The 25,494-nt window shown below is 43.4% G+C and overlaps 1 protein-coding gene across 2 annotated transcripts in view; it reads left to right on the top strand.

The window, feature by feature from the left end:
- Positions 1-7,388, top strand: part of PPP3CA (protein phosphatase 3 catalytic subunit alpha) — a 197,372-nt gene extending 189,984 nt beyond the window's left edge. The window contains exons 13-14 of one of the 2 annotated variants that reach the window (XM_054065401.1): positions 2,397-2,426; positions 5,619-7,388. In XM_054065401.1, the coding sequence (XP_053921376.1) occupies positions 2,397-2,426; positions 5,619-5,812 (224 nt within the window). In that variant the 3' untranslated portion in view covers positions 5,813-7,388. The remainder of the gene's footprint in view (positions 1-2,396; positions 2,427-5,618) is intronic. The other variant, XM_054065402.1, reaches the window with a different exon arrangement.
- The last annotated feature ends 18,106 nt before the right edge of the window (positions 7,389-25,494 follow it).

Genomic DNA, 25,494 nt, shown 5'->3' with positions numbered 1-25,494 from the left:
ATACGGAGTACTAAAGGTTTAGCTTAGATAATGACACTCGAACTCTTATTTTACCTGATTTGTTCTTCCTCATGGAGAATCACCATTGGAAAATAGCTCTAGAATTAAATTTTCTGTCCTAGCAATTCTAAGTGACAGCATGAGAACAATTTCACTCTGATTTAAGCCCAAGTGAAGGGAGGCTTTTATAAACACCACATCTGCCTTGTACACAAACACAATACAGATTGTCAGTTCAGTTTTATACCAAGTGCTTCTTGTTACAGAAAATTTGTAAGCCTATAGTAGGGCTGCCTTTGATGAAATATTCCTTTTGGAATAAAGAGCTGCAAAGTATTTAATTTACTGCTGTAAGCTCTCCTTTTATGTGTGTGTGTATTGCTATAGAGTATATTGCAGACACGCAAGAACGTCTCTCACTTATTGAGGTTCTGTTGGCAGTAGATGTAAGAAATAGTAGTGCTTTATAACCTTAAAACAGTCTCAGCCTCTTGTTTTCCCGTTTACTTCCTGGAGCATTCTCTGTATTTTTCCCTTTACTGTCTCTTTTACCTAGAAGATTCAGGTATATGGTGGTAAACCTTCTTTTCCCCTTTTTTCCCTTCTCTTTTTTCTTTTTGATGACTTGTGTGTTACAGGCATAGTAACGTTCTGCTTTGAAAATGCTGCAATATGATTCTACAGGATGCCTTTCTTAATGGGGTTTAGGTCTGCCTAGGCTTTTCTTCATGCAGTTGGTTTGCATTTGTCAGAAAATTTGGTCCAAGGAAACTGCTGTTGTTGCCCTAGCGAAATATTAGGCATTGAAATGAATTTGAGAAAATTGCCTAAAGTTCTTGTTACAATGACTAAAAGGAAAATCTCCTCATACTGCAGTATTCTGGCTTAGTAAAACATTACTATACACAAGTTTCTGCATTAATTAAAGATGTAGTACCCCATTCACCAAATACTCCGAAGTTTACATCATTTCTGTTAAGCACACATTCATATTACTGTATGTATTAACAGAAAATATAAGTAGTGTGTTCTGTTGTGAAAGTATACATTTTAGTCGTCTTTTTCTCTAATGTGTCAGTGCTGGTTTGGATCTGGTTATTTTTCATCCTAATTATCATGTTTTCTTTTCTTTTAAGTTTGCATTTACTTTGTTCCTTGATTTTTGCCATCCCTCTTGCTCTGTAGCTTGAGAGGCATAGGCTTACCTTGGTGCATGTGGGTTAGCTCCTGCCATTTCCCCATGCAGCAAGATATTACCATACATCTTTTAATATTGATCTCAATCCATATTTAACGTCCTAATTAAAAAAAAATAAATAAAAATTGTTTGGGTTTTATGGAGGATGAAAAAACATTTACGTAGGGGAAAATAAGACAAAAAAAAAAAGAAGAGAGAAATTCATAAAAACTTGGCTTCTTGAGCTAGTCTCTAAACTGGAGAAGTTTTTGAAAATGAAAATTTCTTTTTAAATATTTGAGTTGTACCATTTCTATACTGGATGGCATTTGCTGATTTGCATTAGCTTCTAAATCTCTGACTATGGAAACAAATTCATGCCAAAGCTGATGGGCAGAATTCAAGTGAAATCATGTCTTTAAGAACAACAAATGGTTTCAAAACAGTGATAATGTGGTATTTGTACCACTGCAGCAACCTCCCAATTACAAACTTTTCTCTCTCTGATGAGGCTTTGCAGTTTTGGAGGTCCAACAGCTTTCAGTCCAGTGTCTATGTCCATTGATGTAAATAAAATATTAGAAGACTGCTGTTTTCAGAGACTGAGTTGATGAGAAGGACACTTACAGATAGAGCAGACTGGACGAGATTGCAAACAAAAGCAAAGCTGTCTGAGCAAACTCTGGCTCATACTGTACTGAGTTTTCTTTTAGTCAGGAGAGAGAAAATAATCATTGAGAAGTTGTATATGTGGTTCTCTTGCCTTGTAATGGCAGCTAATACTTTTCAAGCTGACATTGTGAGTGGTACGAATTTTTTGTGATGGCTTTATGCCATTTTTCATTTTCTTTTGACAGGGCAATTCAAACAGATTTTATTCAAAACTGGGAGAACTTTACAATAACCTTTGCAGGTCAGATGTGCAATATGGGAGACATTTTCATTTCGTAGTTCTTTTTAGTCAAAAGAAAACTCCTCAACTGTGTCTTTAAAAATTTTTAGTTTGTGAAACTTCTGCTGCAAAATGAACTGTAGCTTAATTCAATCTGCAAATTATTGGTTCTGTGTAAGCATTTCTCTGTGTGTCTGTTTCGCCAAAATCCAGCACTTACAGTAACATTAGTGTTGTAGCTCCTTTGCTATTCACTGACTTGTTCTTAGAGTTAAAATCCTCTGCTCATTTTTCTCATTCGTTTTGCTACCCCTTTCTTCTCTTCAGCTACTGTTGAGGCTATTGAGGCTGATGAAGGTAAATTGGCCAGTCCCCTTTCTGTTGGTGCCACAACAGATAAGGGCTCTGCTGGGTGTATTCATTTTGCTGTAGCTTGTACAGATTGTGTGGGTGTTGGGCTAACAATTGTGGCTCAGTATTAACCAAAATGTAATTGCTTTAAAGGGGAAAATGGTTTTGGTTATTGTTTTTTTTTTTTTTCTGTTGCTGCTGTTGGGGTCTTTTTTGTTCTGAAAGTTACAATCACGTTGGAATTGCTGTATGTTCAACGAAGCAGTGAGTAGTGCCACAGGAGGAGATCAGGGGACTTGGATTTCATAGGACACAACTGGGCAGCAGCTCATAAATGCTCTGTGACACATAGCTCAAAAGCTGTGCACTGATGGCTGGGTCTTGGCTCCGCCTCAAACAATTCTCAGTAATCTCTGGTGAAGAAAAAACACACAGTTTTTATAAATATTCTTTGTTTTGGTTGGATTTCCCTCCCCTCCTTTTTCTTTTTTGTTTCAGTTTGTTTTTTTTCTTTTAGGTCACTAGTAAAAAAATTGTATTGGTCTTTTGTTACAGTTCAGCATGTTTCTGTTTCTCTTTAAAAGTAAAACAACATGAGACATTTGTCTGCAAGATGTCTGCTTCCTCTGGTAGTGGCAGTTTACACACTGGATATTTACACTAGCGCAACCATTAAAACCAGCACCATTTTAGCTATGAATATAAAGTGACTGGCTGCCTCAGAAGGTTTCTGAACATTTAATATGGAAAACTATGGTGCTTTATTGAGAGATCTCTAATTTAACCCTTAAACAGTTTTTAATGCTATGGTTAAAACCTAAATAATCTCGTATTGCAATGTAGATGCAGAATATTTATTCAGCATTATAAAATTTTGGAAGAAGAATTTTCAGAATTCCCCTTTAAAACAAAATTCTTCAGTTGTATTTTGTTCTTGCCCCTCTCAAATTTTCTGCAGGTGTTTTTTTTAGTTAACAAAAAAAAAAAAAAATCTGATCATTGCTCTCCGTTGGTAAGATGTGCCCTTTTGGCCAGTTGAATTTGTTTTTGATTTTTGAAAAGCAGTGAATAAAATTACAGAACAAACAAGTAAGAGAAAATACAACTGCTTTCTAAATAGCAGTGAGTAAGCTGCTATTTATGTTGGAATTATCCATTCCTATCGGCAATCTCTAATCTGCAGTGTGCATTCTTGTTGACAGTTTGGCTGTTTTCTGTGATTTTCTGTGACTATGTGTTGTGTTTTAGTATACTCTCAATGTAAACTGCTAATACTTGTTGTCTGACCAGCAACTACAGCAGAGCACTTTCCTCAGTACTACAGATGATAATGTATCTGCTTGAAATACGATCAATTGAAGTTGCCCCCATTCCAGCAATACGTGCTCTTCAAGTTAATTCTTGATTTTCCATCCTCACTAGTTAGATGTGGTAACCATAGTCATAATGACTAGTTTACGTAGACAAAGCTAATAATGGGGAAACTGGTTCATCCTTCACCACTTATCCCTCCACAGTTTGATTCAGGGCCTGATGAAACAAATGAGCTGTGCTGCCAGCAAGCTCCAGGACACAGCAAGTGTTTCAGCTTCAAAATGGATATCCACTAAACTATTGTTTTAAGAGATTGGCCTGGGTATGTGTTAGACATCTTCATGAAAAAAGTCACTGTAGGGCCCATTCTATTTTCGCTGCTCCTCCCCTGCTCACTTGACCAATCACCATTGTGTTGTTTTTCTGAGTTGAAGTATAATATGTGATAAATCTCATGCACTTCACAAAGTTCTAATATAAAGTTTGTGGAACTGGCTAAGGAACAAAACCCTGAGGCAAACAGGATCTGTCCTTTTTAACAGGAATGATTGGCAAATATACCAGCATGAAAAAGGCTTTTCTCACTCCCCATAAAATGCAAGGAATGGTAGATTGGTACCAGGGATGTTCTGGGGTTTGGAGTTTGTTTGCTTTTTTCTTTTAACCAAAGCTACCAGCTTGTCCAGAACCGGGACTGCATATTAGAAAGGAGAGCAGGAGCACTTTGGGGTGAAAAGAAGAAAAGGGAGAGAAGGAATATTGAATGTGATCTTTGAAACTCCCTTACCATTTTCTGCCTAGGGAGTTTGTAGTTTCCTGGTACTAACACACCATTTTTGCTCTATGGCCTGTTAAAATAGAGGCACAGCAAAAGTGCCAGTTCCAAAAATGCAATGCGTTGATTTGGTGAAGATAAGAGAAAAACACACAGAAGGCTATGACAAATTATCTCCAGAGCAGTGATCTGCTGTTTGCCTATGGTGCTTTTTTCCTCTTTTGCTTTAAATCTAAAGAACTTCAACTCTTCAATTAAAAAGAGGAAAAAAATAAACATCACACTCTACAAATACATTCCCCAGTCTGTGACCACCTTCTGGGGTCAGTGTGGCCTCATCAACGTCGCTGCTGAAGAGCAGATCAAAAGTCCTCTGGTTCATTTGGAACTTTGGTCCTTTATCAGTGCGTTTCCAACATTAAATTGTACAAATGTGACAGAACAATGATATCTTTGGTCCACGTTGCACAGCGTTACAGCTCTTTGGCTCAAGATGCTTTCTAGAAGTCTAGGGATCTGTTGAGGAGAGTAACTGCCCCGGGCAATCAACAAGCAGCTTGCCTGTGTCGAGAACCTAAGGCAACATGTTGTAGGGCCACCCCAGATCTCCCATAGATTTAAGGTATGTCCCGCAAAGTGGCCTCACCATGTCATCACCATCGGTAACGGGCCAGTGCTTTTTCCCCTGGGCTTTGAAAACCAAATGAGAGTTTTGCCTGATTAAGTAAGTTATAGTGAGGCGTGATGTCTTTTAAGGCTGTAAGTGATGATGACAAATGCTAACTCCTTGGCTTACAGTTGTGCCCTAAGCATGGTTCCTACTTGTAAACTGTAGTTTGATGTCAGTTTCTTAGCATTTTAAGCCGAACCCCAGTGGACAACAAAATACTGGAAACTGACCATGTTGATAACATCAGTTGCCTTGCAAGAGACTGTGGTGGTGGTTAAGCCCCAGGTCTTTCTGGCTATGGTAAGGGGTTGGTCCTGTTGTCAGATCTTCTGATTACCACTTCTGCAAAGAAGGACTTTCACACTTCTTTCTAAGTTGGGGGAAAAGCTGCCGACAGTTCTACTTTGCTAATTTTACTTTTTAATAATCCTTTATTTAGCTATCAAAGGATTTTCACCCCAGCATAAGATCACTAGCTTCGAAGAGGCCAAAGGCTTAGATCGAATTAATGAGCGAATGCCTCCACGCAGAGATGTGCCATCCGATGCCAACCTAAACTCCATCAACAAGGCAATCTCCACAGAGACTAATGGCACGGACAGCAACGGCAGTAATAGCAGCAATATTCAGTGACCACTGTCTGGGAGGGGGGTTGAGCTGCAGGGTGCGATGGGGTTGCTGCACATTAGCAGTGGGATGTTTTCGCCTCTGATAATAGCTTACTTGCTCTGGGGGCCAGGTGTTGGATTCAGTTTACAAAAATCATCTACGAAGAGATCGTCAACTTTAATTTGGTGGGAGGGAGGGTGGGGGAGAGACACCTCCTTTGGATATGCCTTTAAAATGCTTGTAGAAAAATGAAAGCTCTTGCTGGTATATATCGCAAAGTTAGGGGAATGAACGTGTTTTCCTACTGCATTTGGAACGTCTAGATATGTTACTGAAAGGCCTTTTATTATGTTACTGGACATGAAAACTTTGTTTAATTTCTTACTAACTATTGTACGTTTACAGTTGCAGCACTAAACATGGACAACATCGAAACATTTTTAACAAAATGTACAAACTAAATAAGGACTATTTATTGATAATGTTTTGCTACTCTTGTCAGACAATGGCTATGATATAAATTAGGCAGTCTTTATAGAGAAAAAAAAGAAAAAAAAAGAGTGTTGGAAATTTGTTTAAAATGCCAAAAAAAAAACCGAGAGAGAGAGAGTGAGAGAGAGAGAGAGAGAGAGAGCGACAGTTTAATTTTGTATAGATTATGCTTACCTCAGGTTTCTTTAGTGTGCTTCAATGCCCTTCTTTAAAGATAACACTTATATTACTAATTCGGCAGCAATTATCCTTTTCTTTCTTTAAAAAACAAAACTGGAATAATGATAACATTTATCTTTTTTTGCTGTTTATATTTAGGGGGGTTTGGTTTGGGGGGTTTTCTGGGTTTTTTTGGTAAATCAAGTCTTGGTTGTGGCTTGCTGAATTTAAATATTTATGAGTGGTGCATTTTTAAGTATAGTGAACAAGACACCATATTAAGTGCAGTGAAAAGCATCTATATTCTGTAAAAATCTGCCTATGCATGTTTTTTAAGAAAAAAAATGGCTGTATAGGCCTGTATGGGACTGTAATGCGCTTAGTGGTCTGACTTATACTGGAAATGTATGTATACTGGCGTACTTTATATTCTCTAAAAAAAAATGCTTAATGCCTTTGAAATTTTGTAATCAAAAAAAGCTTTGAAAAATCTAAGGGGAGAGTATTCTTAAAGTTTTTAACATAAGCTTGTCAGTGCACATATAGATGGGTAGCATGTTTAGCAAACCTTGTGAAATTTAAATAAGTTTGTAGTTACATGTGAAATTCTAAATGCATGATAACTGTTAATGTCATAATGGTTTAGTCATTTTGTTCTGTTCTGTCATGTGCCACAAAATGTGTAATTTTTTCACTTTTTTCCCTTTGTATATCAGTTACAGTTTTCAACTGGTTCATTCTAAAAAAAAAAAAAAAAAAAGAAAAAGGAACGAAACAAAACAGTCCATTGATATTTTTTAACAATTGTATAAGTGCCCAAGTAATTCACTACAGCCTACAGCCTTGCCTTTGTAATTTGACTTCGAAATGTTGGCAATCAAAGCATGCACTTGTAACAATGAAAGAAGCATTTTATATTACTACTCAATAAAAACGTGCATGAACTTAAGCGCTTTTCCCTTTCTTGCTGGCTCAGACACAGAAGTGCACACAGACACGTGTGTGCTCGTTGTTCTCTTTTGCTTTGGACAGGAGAAGAGTGTCGATGTAAGAGAAGAATGACTTGTTTCATGTTTCAAGGTCAGTTCTTTACTGTGAAAAGAATTCCTTTATTACCCAACTGGAATAGGCTACTGAACAATCTGCAGAATCCCTGGATGTCTGTTTCCCCTCCCCCCAAGTTCTGCTTAGAAACTTGGTTTTTTTAGTAAAATTAGTAGGAGGAATCCCACAAGTAGAGTGCAGAAGAAAACACGTGCCTTCTGTGTGCTTCTCCCCATCTGGAGAGTTTGAAGAGGTCAGTTAGTATAATTTAGAATTTACCTTTGAGAAAAAAATAAAAAAAAAAGTTTCAGATTTCAGTTGCTCTGTCTTTGATGTCAGGGGTGAAATATCAAAGCTCTGCCTTGTTCTCCTTTTGTCCCTGACTGTGCTCTGCATCCTTCTACAGCCTGTCATCCTTCGACGAGCTGATGGATGATGTCAAGTGGTGCAACATGGTAGGCGTTGCTTTTGCCCTCCTTTCAGGTAGCATTATTATATATTACTCGGTGCTGCTTTCTTATGTTTTTTTCCTACTTTAGCTCAGTGTCTTGTTGATTTTGGCAAAATATGACAGATGGCAATATTAAAGAGAATTCATACCATACAGAACTAGAAAGCTGGAATAGGTTTAGATTTAAATTTTTATTTCAGATTGTATAGCACTATTGCATGAGGGAGAGACAAGCAGAGTCTAACTGTTCGTCTGATCTGTTCATCTGGTGACTGAGAATAGTCTCTGCAAAAAGTAATGGTAGAAGTTTTGAGTGGCCAATTTGCTTGCCAGTTTGCTCCTGTGTACGTGCTAGCTGAACAACTGTAAGTTACCTAAGGTAAGTTTTTCTGTAGAGATGTCTGAGTTAGTGCTTAGCAGGCACTTTGTGCAACGTAGGGCTGTCTGGTTTCATTTAAGTTGGGACCTGGCAGTTGCCCAAATCGATGTAACAGCATGAAAGGAGTTTTTCCTTTCAGCAGTGGCATAAACCTCTCAACTGGTAGGCTTAACCCAAAAGATTCATGCTACAGATCAGTGATAGGTTTGCAAATGCCTGCTGTAATTGCCAAAAAGCTTATGGGTAGGCAAGGTAGCCCAGTCTCATTGAGAAAATGTACAAAATCTGTTGGGTCAGTAAGGAGATTTTTGAACTTTTTGTATTTTAGAAGAATTAAAAATGTCCTGAGCATGCAAAATAGCAGTGTCCCATGTGTCCAGATAAGATGGTCTGGCTCTTTTCTGGAGTAAGCCCCACTGTCCTACGATGTGGGAGTTTGTGGGCTGGCTCTGAGGCACAGTCTAGGCTATACTCAAATGGTCCTGAAAGGACAAAAAAAAATTTCCAAAGGTTACCTCTTTCCAGGATGTCCCACCTCTCCCATGTGTCCTTTTCTCTTGCTGCAGAAGGAGCTGTAGATGCATTTGTAGAAAAACCCTGGTGCCGCTGAAGGCCGAGTTTTGGATTTCATGGCCTCACTCAGTCATGTGCCATGCACTGGAGTATGTCATGTCTCCCAGTACAGGTTTCTTACTTCTTACCAAATATGCTGTTTTCATGCCAAAAACATCATTGGTTCCTACAGTAGGATTTATTGTATTTTTAAACCACTTTTTTTTCCCGCTGTGTGAGATAGTATATTGGATACAGGTATTATATTTTCTGCTCTATCACAATTTTGCTTTTCAACAGCTGTTAAGCATAAAGTGTGTTAGCTTTTAGCATACATTTGCTGAAGAAGATAACATCCAGATTTTGTCCAAGGTTTCCCCCCAAATTGCAGTAGGTTTAACCCTGTTTAAGCTTGTGCAAGAATTTCCAACTGTCAGGAACAGATAGAAATTCTTTCAGCATTTTCCTTGACACCTTCTTTTATTGCCAGGGGAGGATAGTCTGGAACCGGTAGAGGAGTTTTGGTTTAATTTATCTTTCTCCTGAGAACTTGGCCAGCAAAATTCAGGTCAGTAAGCAGGGCAAAAACAGGCACTGAAAGATGCTGCTTGTTAGCACAGACATGACCTCCGTCCTCTTTCACTTTAACTTTGTTTTTTAGTGAAACAGTAGAGTTGAAAGTGTGAAAAATGAAAATTTAGGGATACTTTCTAGGTTCAAACTGAATTTAAAACTTTAGTCCTTAGAAATCAGTTTCCCTTCTTTTTTCAAGCTACTGTTGCTCAGATTAGTCAGATTCATGAATCTTCCCACTTCTTTCACAAAGAGACGGATGTGAGAAGCAGCTATTTCAAATGTTAAAACCCACAAGCACCAAAGCAACCATTTGGAAAATAGTTTGCAGATTGCTTTCATAGTTTCTTTTGGTAGGATGTTTGATTCTGCTAAAAATGGCCTGGTTTGGCATGCAAAAGGATGAACTTTCTGATTCTTCAATGATTGAGAAAAACATATACCCAAAGTCACATGTGTTAATATGTATATGTTCGTTTGTATGTGAAAGCACAGAGTTCTTGCAGCCACCTCCATGGGGTCTCAAAAAGGAGGAGCTGGTGGAGCTAGAGGTAGGCGATTTCTTTTTTTCATTTTTGTCTTGCTGAGCTGACTTTGCAGTATCAAGCCCGGTGAGCATTTTAAAAGGTATGTTTTATGAGGATTTAATTTAATTTTTTTATTATTTTTTTTTAATAACTTGAGGCCCGTTTCAGTTTTATATGTGACACTGTGTTTCCTCAAGCTGACGGTTTGCTTTGGACACTATTCTGCCGCTGCACGTGATTGCAAAGAAAAAGGCAACCTTGGCTCTTGTTTTAGGTAAATTTGGCAAAGAGCGTGCTAAAGGACTGGTTTTACTGCCAGTGGGAAGTCTGGTGTCAGACATGGTGGCATCTGGTCCTTTGTGACATCTACTAGTGGCCATCACCAGTTGCTCTGAGGTTCACCAAGGCGCTCTCTCCTTTTTGAGTGGAGCCTTGTATGGTTGTTTGCTGGAGGTTTGGATCTGGGTGCCAGTTAGGCAATTCTTGCAGCAGTAAGATTCAACCAAGAGGTGGTTGTTTCATACTTCAGCAATTGCATTACAGAATCGAGACTCACTGAGGCACCCCTTGAGATCAGCTCCTCCAACCCAACTGTTCATGCAGGGCCAGAAGGAGCTGGTTGCCTGGGCTGTGTCCAGTTAAATTTTGAGTATCTGCAAGGATGGAGACTCCACAACCTTTCTGGGCAACCTGTGCCAGTGTTTGACAGGTCTTAGAGTAAAAAAGATCTCTCTTAAATTTAAAAATTTCCTGTATTTCAGTTTGTGCGCACTGCCTCTTGTCCTGTCTCTGGGCCTTTCTGAGAAGAGCCTGGCTTCATCTTATTTACTCCCCCCATCAAGTATTTATACAATTTTTCTCCAAACCAAGCAGTCGCAGCTCTCTCTCCATCTCTTTTCCTAGGTCAGATGTCCCAGTGCCTTAATCACCTTAATGTTCCTTTGGTGAAATCACTGCAGTAAGTCTTGGTCTGTGTAGCCCAGACCTGGATGTGGTACTCCTGGTGTGTCTCACCGGCACTGAGCAGAGACAGGGAGAAGTTAAAATTACCTGTCCTGGTTTCCTATATATACCATTGAATTTCTACAATGTATATCAATGCCAATAATTTAAGACAAGTGAATACATTTCTGGCCTTGTAAATCAAAGAGATAGGAGCCACACCTCAGAACACAGAAGAAGCGGAGTTACATTGTAGTTGCAGTGATGTACTAAGATACGGATCCAAGAAGGTAAGAGGAAATGAATGTATTGCCAACCTAAGAGGACAGTGGAAGACTGGAATAATATTTATTGCCTAATATGCTAATAAATTAGACTAGCAAATTATACAGGTAGGTATCAATTGCGAGAGGAAGGACTCTCTTCACTGTATGTCCCGTACTGTGTCCCACCTACTGCTGATCTTCAGTGCTTCAGAAGAAGAAGTGATGGAAAAAAATCTGGCCAAGCTAGTACTGAGGGAAATAGTCTCTTCCGGAATTCAGCAAGCAAGTGGCTGAAGCCCTAAAGCATGTGATTTGTTTACAGTCATTATTGTAGTGCAGATCCGCACTTGTGTTATCAGGACATCACATAAATGAGAGATCTTGTGCCTCCCTGGGGAGGTAGAAGTAACCTGCTGAGGAGGTTGCCTGAGGAGAAGGTAATTTGTTTACCTGTCACTTGATGGTTTATTGGTTTCAGTAGACGTTTAATAAGCTTTGCAATTGGACTGCATTTTTCTAAAACAAGAACACAGTGCACTCTGAGGGGAGTATGAGGCTGACACCACCGCTGAGCTTAAACAATGCTGTAGAGCTGATGTTTAGGCAAAACATGAGGAAGGCCTGCAGCCATGAACCAGGGCACCAGAGAAATGAAAGCAATGAGAAGTGGGGCTGGTGGGAGAGCTTTGAGTATTTATTACATTCCTTTCTTAAGATAGATGAGAGGAGAGACGGTGATGGTGGTGGTGGAGGAGACCCGAGCACTTACACTGCAAGGTTGAGATGACAAGATACGGAAGCTGTATGATGTACCTTGGCTTTGGGTAGGCAATGACAGAAACTAATTAGGCTAATAAAATTTGACTTAGACTAGATATGCTCTTCAAGATAATGCTAGTGTTCGGGCTGTGACTTGAAGTCAGTTGTGCATAAAATGCGTGTAGGGAATGGCATGGGAAATAAAGTTTTGAAGGGCAGACCCGTGATAAGGAGCGGGCTGAGGCTCTCAGCGCTGGCAGAGGAAGAGGCACAGATTGCAGGATTGAACACATTGTATGCTGAGAGCTGAATCAGTTCAGCTTACAGGGATTGAGTGTACCCCTATTAAGTTTGTGGATGACACTAAGCTGGGTGGAAGTGTTGATCTGCTTGAGGGTAGGGAGGCTGTACAGAGGGATCTGAACAGGCTGTATCGATGGGCTGAGACCAACAGGATGGGGTTCAACAAGGCCAAGTGCCGAGTCCTGCACTTGGGATGCAACTCCATGCAGAGCTACAGGCTTAGGGAAGAGTGTCTGGAAAGCTGCCTGGCAGAGAAGGACCATGGGGTGTTGGTTGCCAGTCGACTGAACATGACCCAGCAGTGTGTCCACGTGGCCAAGAAGGCCAATAGCTTCTTATCCTGTGTCAGAAACAGTGCTGGACCAGGGAAGTGATCCTGCCCCTCTACTCAGCATGGATGAGGCCACAACTCATTGTCTTCATTTTTGGGCCCCTCACTACAAGAAGCAGATTGAAGTGCTGGAGTGTGGCCAGAGAAGGGCAGTGAAGCTGGTGAGGGGGCTGGAGAACAAGTCTTACAAGGAGCGACTGAGGGAACTGGGGTTATTTAGCATGGAGAAAAAGAGGCTGAGGGGAGAGCTTATCGCTGTCTACAACTACCTGGAAGGAGGTTGTAGAGAGGTGGATGTTGGTCTCTTTTCCCAAGTGACAAGTGATAGATCGAGAGGAAAAGGCCTCAGGTTGTACCAGGGGAGCTTCACATTAGACATCAGGAAAAATGTCTTTACTGAAAGACTGGTGAAAGATAGAACAGGCTGCCCAGGGAAGTGGTGGAGTCACCCTCCCTGGAGGTATTTGAGAGAGGGGTAGATGAGCTGCTCAGGAATATGGTTTAGTAGTGGACAAGTATAGTTGGACTTTATGATGTCAAAGGTTTTTTCCAACTAAGCGATTCTGTGATCCTATGAAATGCAAGGATGCCTGCAACTAAGGGGTTTGGACCTGATGCAAGGGAGTTGCCATGAAGTTAGTTGGGATGACTGCCAAAGCCTCGGCTCTCTATGGGATAAAAAGTCAGGACCTTAAATCTTAACTAAACTTGTGAGGCAGGACTTGCAAACTAACCAGGTAACAGACACCTCAAACAAAGAGAAAAAAATAAAATGCTAACAAGGAATGGAAAAAAGACTTGTCAGCCAAGTAAACTGGGGATGGCCAGTAAAGTCAAGGAATACAGTGAAAACTAGCATGAGTCCAGCTAAGTTATCTTTGCTGATTATGGCTGAAAAGTGACAGAAAACTTTTCTAGACGCTTCCGGAAGAGCAAGGTATAAATGAGTGGGAAATGATGCAATGAAGGTAAGGGACAGATTTAAAGTAAATGTGTTGGCTAAAGGGCCATAGAAGGAAAGCCAAGAATGTGATTTAGGATATTGGAAACAAGAGCTAGAGGAATCAAGCCAGAAGCAAATTCAGAGTTTAATGTACTTATTCCAGGAAAATGCAGTATTTCTTTCCTACAGCCGCAATAGAAAATACCACATTTGCTTACTCATTAAATAGCAGTGCTCTTTAACACCTCTCTGAATGGGTGGTATATTTTGAAAATATACTCGGAGAATATGCAAGTACAGAAATATAGAGAAATGAGGAATTACTGCAGGGCTGTGGGTCTGAGCACTATTTTATGCAAAGATTTAAAATAAATCTTGAAGGAAACATTGACTAAAATGTGTGTGAGAGGTGCTATTTGCTACAGTGCTGTGTGGCAAATAGAAATAAATTATGGATGTCAGGAGTCTGTACATGAAAGTTAAGGTGGAAAGGAGTTAGCTGAAAGGAAAACCACAACTGTTGGTATTGGGAGAGGAAGTTCCGAGTGGTGAAAATGTTCCTCAGAGGTAGCAGATAGAAATTCCCTCCTTCCCTTTTGCATCTGTCTCTGTGTACCTTCACCAGCTTTCTTGTGGGTGACTAGGATTAGTGGGGGGCACGCACCAGGATTACTAGGAGGGGTTGCTGCTGGAGGGAGTTCCCCTTCACACATTTCTCTTCCTGTTAACTTTCCTCTCTGCTTTCTTCCCTGCTTGTCCCTTTTCCTTCTCTTCCCCTCATTCTTTTGCTTTATCCTTAGACACCATTTTGCCAGTGGTTCCTTTTCCCAGATCCCTGGGGGCTCTGCCAGCTGCACGCCTGCAGGGCAGGCGTATGCCACTGCCAGCCCTGGCTTGCAGCTCCCACTTCCATGCAATAGAAAGGCATGGGCCGGCAGAATCCCCACTGCAGCCTGGCTCCACCAGGATTACACCTCCATGTGACCTCAGAAGTGTCCTTGTCTAAGTTCCCTATGCTGCTGCCATTACTCCACTGCATATGGACCTAGATGCCCAAGTGTCCAGGCAGCAGCTGCTCACAAAAAAAAACAGAATAAGACTTGAGAAAATCCATGGAGGCTCGCCCTGAGTGCAGAAGCATTGCTAGCACGTCACCATCTCGAGCTTTTTGTTCCTGTTAACACAGTTTGAAGCTTTCCTTGGGAAAAGGTGGTGTTAGGAAAGCACTGATATTTGCGGGGAGAGGGTGACTTGTCTGGAAAACGTGACAATTATTTTTTTCTTCTAGGAGGCAAGGAAGAAATATTAGTAACAAAAGCTTTTCTATACATGGTGAGAAGCACTGATGTTGGCCCAGAAGTAGGCATTAATAAGTGATGGCCCTGATCCTTCCTGAGGAGCTGCTAGGGAAGAGCAGCACAGGGATCAGTTCTGGATGCGGGGGAAAGGGGACTTTTCCTGGGCTTTTCCACCTCAGTATGGCTATTTTATTTACAGTGAAGAAAAAAGTAATGGTCAGTTTTTTCCTTGCTATCTCCCAGCAAAGAGCTTCTCATGGCCTTTTCACCTCTACAGCTTTTTCTTATAAGGAATGATTCATGCGCGTGCTTTCGTATGGAAATAAGTTGGCAAGGCTTGCCAAACAACGCACCTCTTGAAAGCGCAGCTGGGTGCTGACACAGCAGTGTTTCCCTCAGTCCAGAAAGTTAAATCCAGAAATAACCTCCTGCCTTTAACAGCTCAATGACTCACACGGGCTTTGGAGAGGGTGCAGGGATTCCTGTCCCCAGAAAGCCCCGCTGCTGCTGCGGGGGCTCTGGGAGAGCTCAGCTGCTGAGGAAGAAGTGCTGAGCTGTCAGAGCCTGCACAGGGAGATGCCTTCTGGCCCCTGAGTTAGAGCAAGTGGCTTCTGTGTGGACCAAGAGTTAGAGGAGATGGACAATGAGAGACTGGAGCAGGGACCTGAGGATAGGGACTAAAGCAATACTGGTGGGGCTGCCTGCCCCGAGTGCTAAAACACACTCTCTCCCAAAGTGGGAGGAAAATCATAGAATCACCAGGTTGGAAAAGACCTCTCGGATCATAGAGTCCAACCATCCCTATCTGACACTAAACCATTTCCCTGAGCACCTCGTCTACCCGTCTTTTAAATACCTGCAGAGATGGGGACTCCACCCCCTCCCTGGGCAGCTTCTGCCAGGGCTCAGTGACCCTTTCTGTGAAAATTTTTTTCCTGATATCCAATCTGGCCCTCCCCTGGAGCAGCTTGAGGCCATTCCCCCTTTTCCTATCACCTGTCACTTGGGAGAAGAGGCCAGCTCCCTCCTCTCCACAACCTCCTTTCAGGTAGTTGTAGAGAGTAATAAGGTCTCCCCTCAGCCTCCTCTTCTCCAGGCTAAACAACCCCAGCTCTCTCAGCCACTCCTCATAAGACTTGTTCTCCAGCCCCTTCACCAGCTCCGTTGCTCTTCTTTGGACACACTCCAGAGCCTCAAATGTCCAGGCGAAGCCCACAGTGCAGGATTTTTGTGCCATGATGAGGCTTTTTCCTTGTGCCCAGAAAGGGCTGGGGCATGAGTCTGCCAAGCTCCCTGCCAGAAATCTGCCCAGCCCTCCAAAAGGGGTGTAAAAGCAGCCATGCCTGGCTCAGGTTCCTTGGGGTCCTCAGGTTCTCTTCAGCTTCCCAGAGGGGAAAGGTGTCTTTGCTGGTGGTCCTGATTCACCCAGCTTTCCAGCCACAGTTCCCACAAAGGCTGGGCAGGCTGCTTCTAAATGGCATGTTTTCTGCTACACCACCTAAGACGTCATGTGGCTTGTCCATAATTCAAGAGCATTCATCTTGTGAAAGAGTATCTCTGTAGTGGTCTTCTGTAAGGAGTGAAAATACACACTATGAGATCTAAAGTAAATTATTCTGACTATTAAGATATGGATGACCATTAAAATAAAGATAACTATGCAACAGATATGGAGCGCACAGTTACTCTGCATCATCTAGGACTTCTTGTTAGGCTGATCTTTGGAGCTTTTGCTCCTCTGCCAGTCCTAGAATATGAAAATTTAGGTAAAACTATCTATGCAAATACCTTGTCTTCTTCTTCTTCCTATGGGTTGTGCTTTTAATCTTGTTTTTAAGCACAGTTAACCTGACATAACCTTTGTATCTAATGTGTTGAAATTACTCCCAGCTCCTCACAGCTTATTCAGGAGTGTGAATGTAACATTAGCATAGGTTCTGCCTGCAAGGAGATACATCTACACACATATGTGTTAACTTACCTGGGTATTTTGGGGAAAGAATATGATCTTTTTTCAGCCTTTTAGATTGGACCTGCCTCGTTACCCCAGAGGCATCAGTAGGCAAGATATAAAAGTGGGATTCTGCTGTGTCTGCCTTTTTCTCCTCCTTCTTGTGTCAACATGTCTAGTCTGACCGTTCCTCTGGGTGGGTTTCTTCACTGCCCTTTGCTAGAAAGATAGGGGAACTTTCTGCCCACCCCCTGGGAAACCTCAAGCATGGAAGGGATGCAGCGATGGCTTAAAACTGGCAGCGAACACCTCTTAGCCTGCATACTGAAGCACCAACGCTGGCAGCACTCACAGCCCATCCCCACTGCCGACATGTGTGGGGGCAAAACCCACAACACCTGGTCCATGAGGGCAGGGGCCAGCAGAGAGAGCTGTGGCTTTCTAAGCCAAAATTTCTCAGAAAACAGAGCACAGCCAAGCAAACAGCACTTTTGAGCTAAAAAGTGTGTGTCTGGCTAATATTATTGTTATTTTTCTTGCTGTTTCTGACTGGTCAGCCTTGCCTCTCCATACCCCTCTTCCTTCAGCTGAAGCAACAGGCTATCGGTGGCTCATTATAGGTGGGGATGTGATATGGAGGACCCAAAGCCAGCAGCTGGGCTGGGGGCTCTCCTGCTTGGAGTGCACTGCATGTATTTGCAGAAAATCTGGACCTGCAGGAGCCTGGCAGAGCTGCCCCATCAGTCACTGGGTGACAACAGCATGTTTATAAATGTGAAAATATTCTATGCAGCCTGGCATGCTTTTCCAAAGCCTTTCTGGGAGAGGAGAGCGATGCAGCCCTGAGCAGTGGGACAAAAGGGTATCTGGGCCATTTAGAGCTGGTTGGGAATTTTAGGGAATATTATTAACTGTGTAATGCTTTTTTAGTTAAGCTTCTGGAGGAAAACCTTTGTATCTAATGGAATAACTGTCATTATTTCCTGGCTCAGAAATATTTCCAGTCCCTGCAGTATCACATGTATTGGAGAGGTCTCGGCTATTCCTGTTTGCAAGGGCAGTGTGAGGCCAAGGCTGAGGGCAGTGAGGGGTTAGGAAGGAGAAATGTGAGAAAGTATGATTTTTAGTAGCAGAAAATACTTCTTTTCCAAAATGCCGTTTTTTGGGGGTTTTTTTGCTTATTATCACTGAGATTAATTAAGAATAAAAATCCCTGAAATATGGATCATTTGAAAGAGATTAGCTGGGAACGAAGCTTTAGCAAAATTGTCGAAAGACTAAACACATCATTTATCTCTCTGCCACAGATGAGGTGCAACAAAAAATACACTCAGCTCCAAATTGTGGAGGCTTGCCAGGTACATCCTTCAGGGGCGGTCTTTACGGATGCCTTCCCTGAACTAAACTGCAGCTCCTGGGAAGAAAGAGAGAATGGGAACTCCTTTCTTGTCCTCCATTTCCATGTCAGGCAATTCGTATGAATATCCAGCAAAAATAATAGAAAAGGCCAAACTATTCAGGCTCACAGCCCTCAGCCCTGGTGCATGGCAGGCAGGGATGCCAACCCTGGCGAGGAGCTTGTAGTGTTAATGCCTTCCTCCGTGCCAGGGTTTGGAGGTCACGTGCCCGTGCATTGCTGTGTGTAAGCGAATCCTGTTGCCATGGTGACAGCGAGGCTGCCTAAATATGGCCTGTGATGCCCAAAATCGCATGGGCGTTAACTGCTGAGGTGCACACAGGGGCCCTGCTGACACTAAAGACCTGATCTTGGGGCTCACCAGAAGAGAAAGGGTTTGCACTGGTGGGTGAACCCCTGAACCAGTGATGGTGGTAATTACAGGTTGCTGATTTTTATCTTCCACAGCACCCCGGGTGCTCCCTAGGGTGCACGGGCTGGCTCTGGAACCCTGCACACTGCAGCTGAGAAGGGGTTGGAATGCATTTATCTTACAAGTGCAGGGAGGGATTTGCAGCATCCTCACTAGTTGATGTGGCTGCATTCCTTCCTCACTTAAAGTGATGTGGCTGCTCCAACGCTTATCTGTGTGGGGCTGAATGGAGGTAGGGCAAGATTACACCTGATATGATTATCAGTCTTGTAATTACACACAAAAGGCCCAGATGCCCTCCTGGGTTTCGTGTATGAATCTAATAACAGTGAGGCACAGGAAACTAACGAAATCTGTTTGCCAGACCTTTGCCTGCACCTTTTGGTGAAAGCCACAGTGTGAAAGGCAGGGATGTGCCTGCAGCCCCAGTGCTTGCCATGCATGCTTTTGTCACTGTGCGTGAGGCAGTGTCCTGCTGAGGAGAGACAGGAGGCTCACAAGCCAGGCACCCCATGGTCCCTGTGATGCTCATCGCTGGCATTTGCTCACAGGAGGTGAGAGGTTTTTGTGCCACCTGCCCATCCACACAGCCTCCACGCTGAGCTGAGGGTTGTTGGAGCAGCAGGACATGAGGCTGCAGTGCCTCTGGGTTCCTGGCAGCAGTCTGGGCTTTCCTGACTGGTCCCTGCTGTGTGTTGGGGAGAGCCCCATGAGGACCACACACCCAATCTGCCACACAGGTCTGCCCTGGCACTCCCAAAGAGTCTTCGGAATCGATGATAACTAAGAAAATAATCAGGAACTTTTACTCCTAATACTGTAAATCTTAAAGATAGAAAAACATTATTCTGCAATGGTTGGTGAAACCCCTCTAGTCCTAGCAGGCAGCTTCTGGGCTCCTCCCTCGACTGATTTCAGTGTGAGGATCCCTGCAGCATGAAGCAGGATATCAGGATCCAGCCCCCAACAGAGAAAAAGCTTCCCTCAGGTTTTGGAGCTGGCAAGGCAGCGCAGCCGGAGCCACGTGCGTGTCTTTGCAAGCTGTGGAAGATGCACATGAGATGAGATGGAACTAGAGCACAGAGGGAGAGGGTGCAAGGTGAGGGTCCCCCCTGGCCTCGTGACAGGAGAAGGAGGAGAAAGGAATATTGCAGAAGTCATAGATCCTGCTCAATCTGCCTCCCAGAGCTTTTTGGCCTCTTGCAGCAGCTGAAACCTTCCTAATGTCAAGTTTCCTGAAAAAAAGACAAGTAGCTCATATTTGAGGTATTAGGCATGGAGTGAGAAATACAATGCCACAAAACTTCCAGAAGCGCTTGCAGCTAATACACAATAAACGTGGAAGCAAAGGCAGCGAGAGAGGAAGGAAGCCTGTGGGGCAGCCCTGCAGTGGGCAGCTGCTTGCTGGAGAAAAGAGGAAAGTGGGGCCAGGCACACCAATTTGGCAGATAAAAAGAGAGAGAGGCCAGTAACAGGAATTATTCAGATGATACATGGACTTTGCGGACATCCTGTGCAGGACTGCCAGCTTCTGCGCTGGGTCTGGTCTCTGAGTCAATCAGGGCAGACTGGGATGAGGTCCGAGCAGTAGCCAGTGGCATCCAAGGGAGCAGAGAGGACATTTGGGGCAGGAAGAGGGAGGCTGGAGGATGGGAGCCACACATCACCCTGATTTCCATTTCATAATGGAGGCGAGGAGGTGTCTTTTGGAGCTTGGAGGTGGTTGTGCTTTTTAAATACTGAGTTAAGTGTGAAAAATAAAATTGATCCCAGTCCTACACTCTCAGAACAATTTATGTTGGTATTTAATCCTGCTTGTGCTTCCCTGCCCACCATGTTCTAGTGTTCTCTGTGCTTTTGTAAGCAGTGGGAAAGCAGCACGCTGCTAATTACAACCCAGGGCTGTTTGGACACTGAACAAGGGAGCGAAGTGAAGAGAAATAAAGAAATAAATGACAAGTCCCACCTTAAATCTGGGTCCTACTCTTTGCAGAACCCACCAGTGTGTTTCCAGGGAGACTGCAAGTTGTTGTTGAAGCCTGGCTGGTTCGGGTTTTGGCTGGCAGTGGTGCTTGCTCTCTGCCGTTTGCACTGCTGGCACTGGGGATCTCGCTGCTGTTCTTTTGAGGAGATATCTACATGGCCAAGGTGGTGCATCCACCCTAGCCCCAGGGGCACAAAAGGACATTTTGGGGGCTGGCTCTGACTGAAGGGCAGCCCAGGCAGCTGCTGCGATGCCAGGGGAAGTGCAGTGCATTTTGTGTACTGGCAGAGACATTTGCTTCTATAATGATCCTTTCTTAAAACCTTGGGTTTAGACTTCCAGGTTCTCTTTATGTTCATGTGCTGATGGGTTGCATAGTCGTGTCCTTAATTAAAAACAAATACAAGGCACTTGGGTTGCCTCTGGGTGGAGGTCTTGATAGCTGGAGAGCAAGGACTGGGGAAGCAGTGGTGGGCATTGCACCACTGGGACACTCCTTTTCCCTCCTCCCCATGCACCCCAGCACCTTGGCCGGTGAGGCCAAGTAGGAGGGATCTGGCAGCAGATGCAAGCAGGGGCTGGTGCTGCCTACTTGGTTCCTGCTGTGACTCAATTAATTAATAAAGTTTTCTGGCCTTTTATCTGATGCACCATTTCGGTCAGTTTGGGCTCCCTGTTGCTGGTCATCCTTGACTGGTTGTATTCACTTTTCTTTCTGGCTCAAGGTCCCTTAGCAAGCCTCAGCCCAATAAAAAGTAATGCAAACTACACACAAAACAAGGCCACAGTTGTTTTGGCTGTGCAATGCTCTGGCATTCAAATTTGGCCAGCTGAGCTTTCTGCATCATCTCCTTGAGTCCATCCTGCTGTGCAGTGGCCAGCTGCCGCCAGGTTCTCTTTTCCTGCCTCTCTCCAGGCAGTGCCATGGCAGGGGCTTATTCTTGTGTGAAGACTTCCATGTGGGCACAGGTCCTGGGGTACATGGAGAGGCAAGGGGTGGAATTAATCCCAGGCCTTTGGAGACATGGCCAAAAGGTTGACTCAGGGCTGAGTGGTGCATGGGAAAGGCTTTCAGATCGTGTAGGGTTATTTTGGGTGGGTTTTTTTCACTTTGTTTCAGGTTGGAGGGGGTGGGGTGAGGACAGTTTAATTGGTTTAAGTTTTTGATAGACTTAAGTTTTTTAAGTTTAGATAGAAGGGTGGGAGATGGTTTCAAATGAAAGCAAAGCTTTGTGGTGTGGCTCTTCAGGCAGAGGCAGGTGGTCCAGCAAACCCAGTGGTGACAGGGCAGCTTCTTGGGGAACAGATTAGGGAAAGACACCTGGAGACAACTCTGAGGTCGGGAAGGCATGTTTCCTTAACATACTCCTCCTGCAAGCTCCCCTAATTTCCTTCAGCAGCCCCTGCTACATAGACCATATGTCCACCCATACCACCATAGCTCCACCTCTGTCCCCTCTGCACCCTCCCTGGCTGGACACCCAGGAGGGGCTGATTTCATTTAACTGTTGAGCAGATAGATTTCAAGCTGGTGAGATCAATGCATTATTAATAAAGAAAGCAGTGCTTTGTCCGGATGCCTGCAGCTGTACCACTGCAGCCTTTCACATTCAGAGTTAATTGCTGCAAAAATTAAAGCAGGATTTTCTAGCTCCCCGGTTCCCATCATGCTGTGCTTGCTTCTGCTGGCTCCCCTCTTCAGCTGGTGATGACCTAACACAGTAACCAGAGAAATACCCAAGGATTAATTAATTTAATCCGCCTTCTGCTGAGACGGAGCCCTGGTGACTGCTTGCAGTACTGATGCAAAGGTTGCATCAGCAAAAGTGGCCAGTGGAGGAGGGAAGGACATGCACTCCTGAGGTGCTTTCTGTGGGACTGTGTCTGCTCCCTGCCACCCTATTGGGGGTGTAGTCACCCCTTCTTACATATTCCGGGGTTAATGAAGCTTCCCCCCAACCCCCGCTAAGCCTGGTAGCTCTTGTGGAAGTAGTCCATTCCTCTAACAGGGAATTGTGCAAAAGCTGTGCCACACAGTGGCTTTGGGAGCCACTACACTTTATAGATGGGCTGCTGATGCCCATTTCCATTTCTGCCTCCACCAAGTTCAGAGGCAGCCTGGGATCTGGTACACGACTGCCTCTGATGCTGTCTGAGGCCTGATGTCTCCTAATGGCTGCATAAGCTGATGTGCACAAGGATGAATTTAATCCCAAAAGTTTTGATTGCAGTTGACAAAAATACCAGCTCTCATTTTAGTGATCACCAGTGACCTCCTGGCACAAGGGTGAACGAAGCAGGCACACCCCGTCGGCTGTCTCCAAGTTTTGCCCAGGTGCATTTTCCTGCAGGGATGTGGAGGAGCCATGACATCTGCCAGCCTGTAGCCTTTGAGCATCCTCCCCATCCCTTTGCATGGGAAGAGATATCTGTTGTCTTCAGTTCATCCACTTGGTTCATTACAGCAGTGTCTCCACCTCTTCCCCCCTGGTGCCGGGGGAAGCTGCTGCCCAAGCTCCAGCAGCCAGAGGTGGCTGCCACTGGGAGCCATGCTACTGTCCCAACAGCCCACAGTGAAGCCACAAGTGAAGTTTGCAAGTACTGTGCAATGAGTAAAATATGAAGAGGGGAATAAAAAAATCAGCCTGTGTTTAAAATGAAGGTATAATATTTCCTTGTACTTTTTTTTTTCCCCCCCAAATCTTCAAAAGAAAGACCATCGGAGAGTATTGGATAGTTGTTTCTTCACCAGCCTTTGTCTTTCCAGAGAAGAAAGGTGTTAGTGCAGAGAAATGGAAGTTGCTGCTTTGATTTTTCAGCTGGAGATGGAGGAGCAAAGAGCTCAAATCCCTCCAGTCTTCAACACATGCAGTTATATTTCCACAGCAGAGAATCACGGAGGGCTGAAAATACCAACATTTAACATTGCTTCTATTTAGTTGTCTTCCATCATGTATTAAAAGTACACTCATGGCTTGCTGTTCTGCAGTGCTCGACACAAGAAAATGACACTTCCTTTTTTCCAGGCTCCTTCTTTTCTCATTGCCCAGCAGCACAGCAAGGTTGCCCTCGCCTCAGCTGCACCACTATGGGATCTGGTTGGAAGGGTTGCCACGTGGTCACATGCACTGCAAACCCAGCATCTCGTCTCCTGCTGCCTTCATCCTCCCCCCATCCTCTCTCTCTTCCTCATCCTCTGATCTCTGACCATCTGGTCTCACCATGCAGGACACACTACATACACATCCAGCAGCGTGATCTGGGCATTTCCAAGCAGTTAAAGACTCCTGGGTTCATGTTCAAGAAAGAATTAATATGATTTAAAAGAAAACAAATTTGCTTTGAAACATAGACATTTATGTTCTAGGGCATACAAAGAAATTCAGGGATTTCACTAACTTGCATGAAAAGAAAAAAAAAAAAAAGAAAAAAGAAAAAAAAAAAAGGAAAAAAAACCCTGCTGCAAGCAGTAATAGCTGCCAAAGCCATAATTGTACAAAACTGGAAATCCCTTGCTCAGCTGAACCTAGCGCATTGGTGCAGCATCTTAAGTGAATTAGCTGGCATTGGAAAGCTAGTATTTCTTATAAATAATAAACCAAACATTTTTTTCAAGTCATCCTGACAGTTTTCTTAGAAATCTGCAAACGCAATACTTATGTCAACCAGTTGTGTCATCTGGATCAGCATTTTGGTTTTCTGATGAGAAATTAGAAAATGTAACACCTGTCAAGCAGTACAATTCCTATAGATTACAAAATATTCTCTTTAACGCAGAAATGCATCATCTAGGAAGTGCTAATTAAAAAAAAATGCCTTTAATTTATGGATGTGTTTACATAGTGATTTATTCTATTATTCTGCTACTTTTCTTCTTGTTGTTTGGTTTTTATTTTTCTCATTAGTCTTTTTTGCAGACTTAGGAAGGTTATTCATCTGTGTGCCTGAAAGCTGGGGTGCTGGTACACACCATGGCTGGGACTGTGTGGTCTGTGCTGTGGGGATGGTCCCAATTGCCCCTGCAGGCTTGAGTGCATTCATAACTGTTAAGACCAGAGCAAAAAAAGGAGCTACAGCAGCATGATCATCGTGTTTACTGAAGAAAAGCTGTTTGTCCTTCCGAGTCTTTTTAGACTGCGGTATATAAGGAGCTAGTCTACTTTGTTAGTATAACTTTTCTTAGGAGAGATCCTTCTACTTCCAGATCTTTGGTACTCTCAACTTCCTTCTGCTATCACTGCAGGTTACAAATTTTGACAGGTTAAGTAGCAAAAGACTTTCCTAAATCATCTCCTTTTGGCTGAGACTCATGAAACCCAGAAAAAGGCCTTTGTGATGGATGCTGTTTGTAGTTTGATTTACGTTCTCTGTTTGGTAGAGGTGTCCTCCAGGACATGCCCCATCCTGAGTAACTCCGTGAAGCCACCTCTCATATCTGCATGTCTCGAACTACAGATGACAGAGCTGAAGGAGATACTGAAGAAAAATGCTGAAAAGGCCCACTGTGTGGCTCTCTGATCTTTAATCTACTCAAGAGCAGTCTCACGGCCAGTAAAGAGATTCCAGAGCAATATGTGTAACTGGTTTCCAGAGCCCAGCTAGATGAATTGGAGACGTTCAAACACTGAGATCCCTCTTAAAGCTTGAGTTATGAAAATCTAGCTGTGGAAAGGGAAGCTGCACAGCCAAGCACCAGGGTTATCCTGTGCAAGGTGGTGAAAGGGAGATGAAAGGTGAAAGGGATGCCTAGGAGAACAGGCATCCTCCAATGGAAGAGGCAACACCTGGGAAACCCTACTAAGCAACATGAGTTTTGATCCCCAAAAAGTACGTAAAATAAGGGATACGTAAAAGCAAACCCCCCAAGAAATGCTGAAAATTTGATGTCTATCTTCTCTGGCTTTTTCAAGGGGTGGCAGGTAG

The sequence above is a fragment of the Cuculus canorus genome, chromosome 4, assembly GCF_017976375.1.
Source record: "Cuculus canorus isolate bCucCan1 chromosome 4, bCucCan1.pri, whole genome shotgun sequence".
Taxonomy (NCBI): Eukaryota; Metazoa; Chordata; class Aves; order Cuculiformes; family Cuculidae; genus Cuculus; species Cuculus canorus.
This window is presented reverse-complemented; position numbering and strand designations above follow the sequence as displayed.